The 12531-nt window shown below is 39.5% G+C and overlaps 1 protein-coding gene across 4 annotated transcripts in view; it reads right to left on the bottom strand.

Moving 5' to 3' along the window:
* RABGEF1 (RAB guanine nucleotide exchange factor 1) overlaps positions 1–7154 on the bottom strand; it is a 45318-nt gene extending 38164 nt beyond the window's left edge. For all 4 annotated transcript variants that reach the window (XM_008057973.2, XM_008057972.2, XM_021712302.1 and 1 more), the window contains exons 1-2: positions 6959–7154; positions 4809–4975 (exon numbers count right to left, since the gene is read on the bottom strand). In XM_008057973.2, coding sequence (XP_008056164.1) covers positions 4809–4975; positions 6959–7137 — 346 coding nt within the window. In that variant the 5' untranslated portion in view covers positions 7138–7154. The remainder of the gene's footprint in view (positions 1–4808; positions 4976–6958) is intronic.
* Between the last annotated feature and the right edge of the window lie 5377 nt (positions 7155–12531).

Raw genomic sequence — 12531 nt, 5'->3', positions numbered from 1 at the left:
AGGCGGGTCTCGAACCCGCGGGCTCAGGCAATCCACTCACCTCAGCCTCCCAAAGGCGTGGGATTACAGGCTGAGCCATCGAGCCCGGCTGGTTTATTATTTTATTCAATGAGTTGTACTCCATTTATTGGCCTTATTTATTTTGATATTCAAATTGTCCCAGATTTGGTCAGTGGGCAGTGGGAAACCCCTTCAAGTTGGTTTCTGGGTCTTTTGACACATCTCTCAAATTTTGGGGTGTCTAGCCCTTTCTTCCCTGGTCTTAGCCCCAGAATTAGTCATTTCTCCAAGATGCCTTCATTCACTTTAGAATCTAAGGTCTATGTGAAGAGACTGTTATAAGATTGTCCTCCAGCCGGGCTCGGTGGCTCAGCCTGTCATCCCACGCCTTTGGGAGGCTGAGGTGAGTGGATTGCCTGAGCCCGTGGGTTCGAGACCCACCTGGGCAGCGAGACCTCATCTCTACAATAAATCAAAAAAAAAATCAGCCAGGCGTGGTAGCGTGCACCTGTAATTCTGGCTACTCGGAAGGCTGAGGTGGAAGGATCGCCGGAGCCCAGCAGGTCGAGGCTGCGGTGGCAGGGAGCGGCCACTACACTCCAGTCTGGGCGACCGAGTGAGACTACAACTCAAAAAAAAAAAAAGATTGTCCTCCTAGGATCATTGTCTTCTGATCAGTTTGTGAAAGAGGCATACATGATTCTACTCAGGGTGACAACATTTACATGAGCTCTAAAATAAAAGGGCAGCTTGTAACTTATAAGTATTTCAACTTGACCAACCGACTATATAATTTACTCTATAAACTATAGTTCACTCTACTTTACTTTGGAAATGATAACTTCCTGAGTCTTTGCAGTCAAGCTGATCCATTTACTTTCTCTGAAAGGGTATCCCACTCTATGGGATGTTAAAATATTCTTCAAATCCCTTAGGTTATTTGTGTTTTGTTTGCTACCAAGCTACTATAGCTTAGGAGCTTTCTTTTGTGCTACCGATAGGAACAAGTAAAATATCAAGAGTAATGGCATCATGTACTAAGGAAGTAAAATAAAGGACACAGAATACAAAAAAGTCTATTCTTAGCCTAGATCCAAAAAATTAAAATTGCACTTAGTATATAGGCTAACCTTATCTACACACAAAGGCCAAACAAATTATCAGTCTGAAATCAAAGTCTACCTGACATAAGTAATCTGGCAAAATAAAGATCCAACACAATCTTCTTTTCTAATATGAATTTTTTAAAAAACCTCAAAAGCTTTAACTAAAGAGCAAAAAAAAAAAATCTAAAGTACAAATCTATCATTCAAAAAGAAAGATAAGGCTTATTCTGTTTACACATTTTAAAAATAAAAATCGCTTGGGATTGTTTCTTTTTAAAGTATAGATTTTGCACTGGAGTATAAATCTTATCTCCATAATAAAACCCACATTGTACAGAAGCTTTAGGATGGTTTTTTAAAAACACCAAGAAGAGTCAAAGAATGTACATAATTCTTAAGTAACAGAAACCTCATTCAGCATATATATTTAATATTTATTACAACTATATAAATAAACTGAGTTTCTGAGGTATATATATATTTGAGGTAAAGAGATATAATGGAAAAAAACTGAATCAGGAATTTGGAGATCTGAATTTGAATACATCAGTTCATTATATGACCTTGAGAAAATTAGTTAACCTTTATGGGCCTTCATATTGTCATCTGAAAAATGAAGCAATTAGAGTAGATAATGCTATAATTTTTTAACTACTTCATCTGCTGTTATAAATGTATACCATTTCACTATATATCTTAAATTCAAAAGGTTAATGAGATTCTCCCAAGTAGGAAACAGAATTTAAGCTAAAAAGAAATGAATGGCCTTGATCAATGCCCTGGACTTTCTTGACCTCAGGTTATTCTTCTTATAAGGTTATTCTACCTATTTTAAAATCTACCCTTTAAGATCCTTGCCAGTCTTCCTGGATTTTGTGACTTTTGTTGTTTTCTTCTGTTTTATTTTAAAAGGAAATGTTGCTTATAACCAAAATAGCAGTATTTTAAAATAGCTAACATTTACTGAAGACTTATTATGTGGTGTCAGGTACTCTGCTAACTTCTTTACACACATCAGTTCATTAATCCTCCTCACATGCCTCTGATAGGTATTACTGTCCCTCAGCATAGACAGGGCTCAGAGAGATTAGTTTGCCCAAGGTCACACAGCTGGTAAATGGCAAAGTTGGGATTCAAACCAGGAGTGACTCCAAAGCCATCTTACTATTCTACCTTCTAATAAATAAATCATTAGTCAAATACATTCTTATTTAATCTCTGGCAGGTATTAATTATTCTTCTTACTCAGTAGACACCAAATTGCTACAACTGGCAGTCAACCAAGAAACAATTTCAAATTAATCCTGTGAACAAATTAATCCTGTGAACAAAAAAAGATTATTTAAAGGTGTGCATTTCTTAAAGAAAAATACTATGATTTTTTAAAATGTAAAGATATGTATTTCTTTTTTTTTTTTTTTTTCTGAGTCAGAGTCTCACTCTGTTACCCAGGCTGGAGTGCAGTAGCATGCTCATGGTCACCACAGCCTTGACCTGTTGGGCTTAGGCGATCCTTCTGCCTCAGCCTTCCAAGTAGCTGGAACTATAGACTCACGCCACCATGCCCGGCTAATTTTCTCTGATTTATTGTAGAGACAAGATCTCATCAAGTTGCCCAGTCTGGTCTTGAACCCCCGGGCTCAGGCAATCCTCTCGCCTCGGCCTTCTAAAGTACTGGGATTACAGGCTGAGCCACTGTGCCTGGTCGGTTATATGGCATTTTAAGTAAGATGAATAAGGTCATCTACATACAAATCCATGCACTAGAAAATATCTACTATGGTTTACTTTTGTCCCTCCTAAGAGTCCAAAGTAAGCCTTTTCCTATATATTCTCTATACATTTTCTCAAGCTACAAGCTGTCTCTCGAATAAGCTCTCAGAAAACTTCTCTCAGATAGCTTTCAAGTCTGGAAACAGCCATTTCTGATAAGTTATGAACAGTGAAGGTATTATACAAAGGAAAACAAATCAGAATCTAAAAAATAAAGGCACACAGAAAAAGCAAAACATTCAAAGGGACAGTCATCTGGATGGGAATGAACTTTTAAATAACACTACATATTTCAATATTTTTTATTCCTCCTGTAAACAAGTTTCTTTAAAACACAATGTCCTTTGCCTGAGCCCACAGGTTCGAGACCTGCTTGGGCAACTTGGCGAGACCTCATCTCTACAATAAATCAAAATGAGCGGGGTATGGTAGCGTGCGCCTGTAGTTCCAGCTACTTGGAAGGCTAAGGTGGAAGGACCACCAGAGCCCAGCAGGTCAAGGCTGCAGTGGCCGGGAGCGGAGTCACAGAGTGAGACTCTAACTCAAAAAAACCAAAAAAACAAAAAAATACAATGTCCTTCAACCGAAGGGAGTCCTGGTTTCATATATTTTTTTTTCTGACCTTCAAACCCAATTTCAGTCTCAAATCTGGGCTGGTGTTTCCTGAGGGGGGACCCCCAAAAAACAGAATTTAATTATAAAAAATTGTGTATTGGTCAGGCTCAGTGGTCCAGCTTGTAATCCCAACACTTTGGGAGACCGGGCGAGTGGATTGCCTGAGCCCGTGGGTCCAAGACCAGCTCGGCAACTTGGTGAGACCTCGTCTCTGCAATAAATAAAAAATTAGCCAAGCGTGGTAGCACGCGCCTGTAGTTCCGGCTACTTAGAAGGCTGAGGTGGAAGGATCGCCAGAGCCCAGCAGGTCGATGCTGCAGTGGCCGTGAGCGTACCACTGCACTCCAGCCTGGGCGGCAGAGTGAGACTCCAACTCAGAAAGAAACAACAACTGTGCATTTATTCTTACATGTTTTAAACTTCAGTCACCAGCTGGGTACGGTGGCTCATGCCTATAATCCCAGCACTTTGGGAGGCTGAGGCGGGAGATCGCCTGAGATGAGCCTGGGCAACTTGGTGAGACCTTGTCTCTACAAAAAAAAAGAAAAAAAAATTATCCGGCCATGCTGGTACACACCTGTAGTTCTAGCTACTTAGAAGGCAGAATGATCACCTGAGCCCAGCAAGTCGAGGCTGTGGTGGCTGGGAGTGTGCCACTGAAATCCAGCCTGAGAAACAGTGAGACTCCGACTCAAAAAAATAAAAATAAAAATAAAAATAAACTTCAGTCACTTACAAAGTACTCTCTATCTGAGGCAATACACCTATCAAGACACTTTTCCCATTGCTTAAAACAGTTTTTGGGCTACTCAATTTTGATGGCTTTTAATGTTTCTCCTGTTTTTTATTTCACTTCTTCCACATCAGCAAAAAGTTTCCCTTTGAGGACTTTTTTCATCCAGGGAAACAAGAAAAAGCCGCTCAGGGCAAGATCGAGCACACAGAGAGGGTGGGACACAAGAATCATGCCATTTTTAATACAAATCTGCTGAACACTCAGCACAGCGTGGTCGAGTACCTTGTCGTGGCGGAAGAACCAGTCACCTGTTTGCCACAACTCGGGACATTTCTTCTGCAAATCACGACACAACCACCTCAGAACTTCTAGATTTAAAACTCTGGTTGACTGTCTGATCCAGAGGAACAAATTCCAAGTGTACTATAAGGGTCTGCCCTCCAAAAGATAATTTGGGGTTTTTTGGGGTTCCCCCTCAGAAAAATTTACAGAAATTAGAAAACTGAACCCACATGCATTGTGGATCTACTCTGTATCTCACTCAGGCACAGAAGGCAAAAAAAGTATCAGAAAATTACCCTTCTTTGATCCAACTCTGGAAGAAGCACTGAAGAATTTCTTCACTGTGGTAACCTTGCGGGTCTTCTCATTGGTTTTCTTTTCTTCAAACTTGGAAAATGTGAGGGATTGGGCCCCTTGGTTGCTCTGACTGCTGGCAAAGGCCTCTTCCTCTTCCCGCTGAAGTCTGAAATTCAAGAGAGGATTAAGAATGATCTATATCAGTCATACTGAATTAGAGGGGGAAAAGAGAATTTTTAAAAACCCAAAATAATCTATATATTCTCCAAGATTTCCTTGTGTCTGAAGTTTATTATCCAATTATTTAAAGGTTATTACTTGATTAATTAAATGATCTAATCATTTTAGAGCTACAGGCTAAATATACCAAATAATTCCAACGTCTCTGATACCTAGCTACAGGATGAAACTGTTCTACATGCTACTACAGACTTCAAAAGAGACCTTCTCCATAGATCATGCTCAGTCAGCAATCATACTAGGATTATAGGAAAGAAATAAGTCAAGTTCTTTCCCCTAATGAGCTCTTTTTCCATTCCAACCTGGTTGGAATGGAGAAAGAGATAAGTAAATAATTACACATAAGTGGAACAGTTCCTATTGTAGAGAGTAAAATCAAGTGCTATGAGGACGCAGGAAAGAACTAAATCTACTGGAGGAGTCTGAGAAGGCTTTACAATGGTGACATTTGGGCTAGGTTCTGAAGGATGAATGGGATTCTACTAAGTGAAAGGACACTGTAAGAAGAGGGAACCACAAATGTGAAAAAAAGTATGCAGTTTGTTTTAGAACAAGTTCAATGTAGCCATAGCACTGATGGGATGATGTTGGACACACAGAAAGGCACCAGATGGTGAGGAATCATGACTGTAACTCTGCTATTATTCTGGATTTTATCACGGGGTAGGGAAACAAAAAAGATTGTAAATTCAAGAAATTATCATGATCAGAGCTGTGCTTCAGAAAGCTAAGTGGGTAGTTCTGTCAATAACTTGACGGGCAGAGAGGCTGGAGATGGGCAATAATTAAGAGTCCATTACAAAGGTCTGCATGAAAGGAAATAGGGATCTAGAAAATAAAAGTAGAAATGCTGGGTGCAGTGGTTCACGCCTGTAATCCCAACACTTTGGGAAGCAAAGATGGGAGGATTGCTTGAGGCCAGGAGTTTAAGACCAGCCATCATCATAGGAAGACCACATCTCTAAAAAACATTTTTTTAAATTAACTGGGTATGGAGGCACATCTCTAATTCTGTAATTCCAGTTATTCAGGAGGCTGAGCCCAGGAATTTGAGGCTGTAGTGAGCTATGATGGCACCACTGAGCAACAGAACATGAACCTATTGGAAGGGAGGGAGAAAGGGGAAAATAGGAATAGAAAGGATGAAATCTAAGATTTTTTGAAGCTGCAATAAGTAGAACTTGGTCAAGAAGTAGTAGGTGGCAAGGGAGGTGAAGGAGAAATTAGGAATAAGTTAAAGGTTTTTTAGCTAACTGGATAAACATTTATACATTAATTGATGTAGGAGGAAAAGGTTAGGACTGGGAAGAAAAATAAAGCATCAAATTTGGCTTTGGATCAGTTGCGTTTGAAGTATCTACAGTAAATCTCAAGAACTATCTATAAAACAATGGTCCTCAAAGTGTGACTCCCCAGACAGTAGCACCAGCATCACCTGGGAACTTGTGAGAAATGCAAATTCTCTGGGCCCATGCCCAAGCTACTGAAATCAGACACTCTGAGGGTGAGGTCCAGCAATCACTGTTTTTACAAGGTTTCCACAGGTGATTCTGACACCTGTTCAAAGTTGAAAAATACTGCTGTATGAAACTCAAGCAAGGTCACAATTGAAAGCAGTAAGAAATAGAAATAAAAACCACAGATGGAGGTGTTAGTCTTAGGATGGAATAGAGACACATTTTTCTCTGAGACAGAAGAGTAGTTAATATAAAGATATTAATATTAATAAATTTTGATGTGGGGGGAAGCGCTACCTTTCTTTATGAAATAGGATCAGCTACTAAGAGTATCAGGAATGCAGTGACATGCTCATAGCTCAAAAACAGAAGAGAAAAATGTACTTGGACAATGACAGGACTATGAATCCAATTATGTCACTGTTAAACCACCCCTAATTATGTCCTTTTACCGCTCTGCCAGTTCCCAGTCCTCCTGAATCTGCTTCTGCCTGGCTTTGTGGTACTCCTCCCTCCAGCACTTGGAGCAGAAGCCCTGCCAAGCAGGGTTGCCATAGTAACCACAGCCTTTCTTGCACAGGAGTTCTGATTGATCCACATGAATTCCTCGGCGTTCAGACTTAAGGCTCATCTTCTTCCTGCTAACCAAGGAACACACAAAAAAGTGTTATTGAAAATGAATACATTATCAGAAGGACAAAACTATGAACTTCACAGCAACCTGGATAGACTCAGAATCTATAATACCAAGTGACCTATCACAGAAACAACTGAGTACCACATGTTCTCATTTATAAGCAATCCTGAACAATTATAGTAAGGATTGGTTGGCAGTAGTGGAAAACTGCCACAGGAGGGCAGGGGTAGGACTGGCAGTAATGGGAATCTGCCGGGAGGATGGGGATGGGGGTGGTGGATTGGGGGTGGGGGTGGCAGGGTTGGGGGTAGAAGGTACACCTCATCAACAAGGGTACATGCATAATGAACATTTGTATACTTAACCCTGAATTCTACCCCATGTAAAAAATAAGTAAAATAATTATGTATTTTTAAAAAAATTCTACTAATTAAAAGCATAGCAATTTTTTATTTTTTGAGTTGGAGTCTCACTCCGTCGCTCAGACTGGAGTGCAGTGGCACACTCCTGGCTTTCACAGCCTTGACCTGCTGGGCTCGAGATCCTTCCGCCTCAAAGTAGCCGGAACTACAAGCATGCATTACCACACCCAGCTAGTTTTTGATTTATTGTAGAGATGAGGTCTCACCTAGTTGCCTGGGTGGGTCTCGAACCTGTGGGCTCAGGCAATCCACTTGCCTTGGCCTCCCAAAGTGCTGGGATTACAGGCTGAGCCACTAAGCCTGGCCAAGCATAGCAATTATAAACAACAAATGAGAGTCCATTATCTTCAAGCGATAAGGGAGGGAAGGAGGGAGAGACGGAGGAAAGGACAGAATAAGAGAAAGAGAGGAGGAAGGGACAAAGAGGGAAAAAGTTAAATATAGTGAATTCCTGACAGTCTCATATATATATATATATAGTTTTGTTTTGTTTTGTTTTAAGAAAGCAGGATTTATTAAGAGGACAGAAAAGTTTAGGCAAAAGACACTAATAGACACTTCTCAAAAGAAGATATATGGGCGGCCAACAGACACATGAAAAAGCCTCACTCATCATTAGAGAAATGCAAGTCAAAACCACACTGAGATACCACCTAGCCCTGGTAAGAATGGTCATCATTAATAAAACAAACAACAACAGATGCCGGTGAGTATGCAGAGAAAAAGGAATGCTTCTACACTGCTGGTGGGAATGCAAACTAGTGCAAACTCTTTGGAAGACTGTGTGGCAATTTCTGAAAGAACTAGAAATTAACTTTCCATATTTGGGTAATATGGAAAGGTTCCATATTCCTCTATTGGGAATATACCCGTAGGAACTCAAATCATTCTACAAAAAAGATACCTGCACATGTATGTTTGTTGCAGCTCTATTCACAATAGCAAAAACATGGAACCAACTATGCTGCCCATCGAAGCTGGACTGGATAAACAAAAATGTGGTACACAGACACAATGGAATATTGTGCAGTCATAAAGAAGGACAAACATATGAACTTTGCAACTTAGTGATCTATCACAGAAACAAAGAACAAAGTACCGTACGTTGTACCATACGTTCTCACTCATAAGCGGACCTTGAACAATTATCATACTATAAGAAAGGGATTAGCAGCAGTGGGAAACTGTCAGGGGAGGAGGGGTGGGAGTGGCAGTTGAGGGAAACTGCTGGGGTGGGAGGGGCACACGTCATCAACAAAGGTACCTGAATAATCAATGTTTGTATGTCTAACTCTGATTGTACCCCACATCTTTATACTTAAAAATAAATAAAAACTTTTCCTATAATGAGAGGAAAAAAAAAAAAGAAAAGCTCTCACAGTGGGAGGGGACCCAAAGGGGTTGCCCTTGACAGTCATATTAAAGAAAAGACTTCTCATTCCCTGCTCAAAATACAAACCATACTTTAAGAAAGTGCTAATATTGAATTAAAGACCTAAATCGTCCAGGCACGGTGGCTCACATCAGTAATCCCAGCACTTTGAGAGGTGGAGGCAAGAGGATCGCCTGAGCCCAGCAGGTCGAGACTGCAGTGGCTGTGAGCGGCATGCCACTGCACTCTAGCCTGGGCGACAGAGTGAGACTCTGACTCAAAAACAAACAAACAAACAAAACAACCTAAATGGAAGACTGGAAACTATAAAGCTCCCAGAAGAAAACACAGGGGAAAGGCTTTCTGACCCTGGATTTGGCAATAACTTACTGGTATGACACCAAAAACACAGACAATAAAAGCAAAAATAGACAAATGGAACTGCATCTAACTTAGAAACTCTGCAAAGTAAAGGAAACAATCAGCAGAGAAAAGGCAACCTACAAAAGAGGTGAAGATATCTGCAAACCACAGATCTGATAAGGGGTAAATATTTACAACATAATAGAACTCCTACAATTCAACAACAAAAACCAACAATCCAATTAAAAAAGAGCAAAGGACTTGAATAGATAATTCTCCGAAAGAGACATACAAATGGCAAACAAACAATATGAACAGATGCTCAACATCACTAAGCATCAGGGAAACGCACATCAAAACCACAATGAGATTATCACCTCACACCCATTAGGTATGAAAAACCCAGAAAATAGCAAATGTTGGTGAGGATATGGAGAAACTGAACCCTGTGCACTGTTGGTGGAAATGGAAAGTGGTACAGCTGCTATGGAAAACAGTATGGCCATTTCTCAAAAAATTAAAAATACAACTACCATATGATTCAGCAATCTGACTTCTGAGTATATATCCAAAGGATCAGACAACCTTGCAAAGATATTTGCTCACATCCATGTTCACTGCAGCATTATTCACAATAGTCAAGAGGTGAAATCAACTTAAATGTTCATCAGTGGATGAACAGATAAATAAAATGAGGTAAAAACACATACAATGGAATATTATCCAGTCTTAAGAAAGAAGGAAATCCCCTCATATGCAACAAAAATGAAATGTGGGGCCAGTATGCTAAGTGAAACAGACAAATATTGCATGATTCCACTTATATGAGATATTTCAAGTAGTCAAACTCTTAGAAAAATAGAAGTAGAATGATGGTTGCCAAGGACTGGGATGAGGAGGCATAGAATAGCTGTTCAGTGGGTATAGAGTTTCAGTTTTAGGAGTTGAAAAGGTTCTAGAGATCTGTTGCGCAACACCACTGTACTGTACACTGAAAAATAGTTAAGATGGTAAATTGTAAGTTAGGAGTTTTTTTTTTACCACAATAGAAAAAAATCCATTTTAATATTTTTTTAAAAAAAGAAATGGCAAATAGATCCTTCTCAGTTGCTGCCCAGAGAAGTTCTACGTTTTTATCCTGAAGAACAAATTGCAATCCTCTTATAATAATCTACACTATTCTTAGTACAGTATGTTGCTTGGCTAAAAAAGGCAACTTCAATTCAGTAATATGAAAGTGAACACATCTTGACTAACATAATTTAACATATACTAAGAAAGTGAGTGTAATTAAAAGCTTCATAGTCTTAACCGCTTGACACAGCATTCAAGGCTGTGTCTCCAGTCTGTCCAAACTCACATCCCTAAGCATAAATTTCAATTATATCACCATTTCCCAAACTAATCATGTATGTTCATGCCCTGGCCTAGAATTTTCAAACCTAACTCTTAGGGTCCTCTTTTCATGAAGCTTTCCACTAGCTCCTTTCCACTCAGAACGTTTACCATTCTACTTTGTTAGAAAAAATGGATTTTACGCATGTCTCCCCCCACACCCACATCCCCTACTTAGATTAGAAGCATCTTGAGCTGCTTTACATTCCCCACAGAATTTAGTATGGAGCTAAGGAGCTCAACATGGACTGCATATGGAGACAGGACTGTTTTGGACTCAGCCTTTACCTGGACAGTGAATCAGCTTTTAAAATCTAATACAAACACGCAGTCTTATGGATGGTTATACAGTTAGACAGTTAGAAAGTTGTTTGGATAATTAGAATAGACCAATAAAAATGTGTCTTGAATTAATTATAAAACCAGAAAACTTTTATATATGAGTTGGATTTTCTGCAAAGCTGACTGACTTAACCTGGCAGGCTAAGTGTGCCAATACAGCCTTCACCTCTGGCAATCAATGGAATCAACTGAATCTTTTAGGTTGATTCATTTTGTGAATCTCTATTTCCTTCTTGCTGCCACCATGTATCATGGGTGTTCATTGAGTGATCATAGGTGTTAGGGGAGTAAGGAAAAACTACTTCAGAACTCCTAAAAAGGGGGCTCTTTCCTTTGACTGATATACAGGACTAGATAAAGCTGGTTTAGACGGAGAGGGATAAAGAATTGCAGAAAACCCACTTGTGCCAAGTACTTATAAAATTATCTACTCACCAAAACTAATTAATTAGTATCCCCAATGTTAAACTAGAAGAAAAAAGCTTGACGAGGTCAGATACTTGCCTAAGGTGACATGTTTAGAGTTAAAATTTGAAATAATATCTTAAGTTCCAAAGTCAGTTTTTTTCTACTATAACATATTTAAATGTATTTGTTCATCACGATTGTATGATAAACTGCTACCCAATAATTTCTACTGAAATTGAAATGACATGGCCCTCATTCTTCTCCACATAAACAAACAAAATACCAAACACAGAAAAAAGCAGCACTCTATGGCACACATTGAATAAATAAATGCACAGATAAAATTAAGCCCTTCATTTTGGGGATCCTACCATTAATTCAACTCAAACACTTACTAAGTGCCAACTGTGTGCTGAGAATGGAGCTAGATGTCACTAGGTGATGCAATTGATAGAATATATCCTTGCTTTCATAAAGTTCATAGCCTAAAATACAGGCAGATTGAAAAATGCAGAAAAAGAGAAAGTGCTAGGAAACTATGGCTAAGGAGGAAACTTGACAATACTGACCTAGGAAGCATGAGAAGACCAGCTGAGGGTGCTGGTGGTAGACTTTAGAAAGCCTTGAGTAGAATCTTAAAGGATCTTAGAAAGAACAAAGACAGAAAACATTCTGGACCGAAATAGAATTTTTTGCAAAAAGCTCAGGCACGGGAAAACCAATGAAAAATATGAATGGTGTGGTATAAATAGGAGGTCAACTTAAGAAGTTAGGTGTAAAGTCAAATTACAATGCCTTTTTAAAACTCCAGGCTACAAAGTCAGGATCGAAGCATCAGTGAGAGCTCCTGAAAAGAGAAAAGCATGATAGGATCTGTTTTATCTTCTCTTCTAAAAGCAACTGTGGGCTGGGACCTGGTGGTTTATGCCTGTAATCCTAGCACTTTGGGAGGTTGAGACAGGAGGATTGCTTGAACCAGTCTGGGCAACACAGAGAGACCTTGTCTCTACCAAAAAATAATAATAATAATAATTAGCTGGATAATAATGGTGGCATGTACCTGTAGTCCCAGTTATTTAGGAGGCT

The sequence above is a fragment of the Carlito syrichta genome, unplaced genomic scaffold (assembly GCF_000164805.1).
Source record: "Carlito syrichta isolate Samal-C Ts95f unplaced genomic scaffold, Tarsius_syrichta-2.0.1 Scaffold303177, whole genome shotgun sequence".
Classification (NCBI taxonomy): Eukaryota; Metazoa; Chordata; class Mammalia; order Primates; family Tarsiidae; genus Carlito; species Carlito syrichta.
Note: the sequence above shows the minus strand (reverse complement) of the source record. Positions and strands in the feature narration are given on the sequence as shown.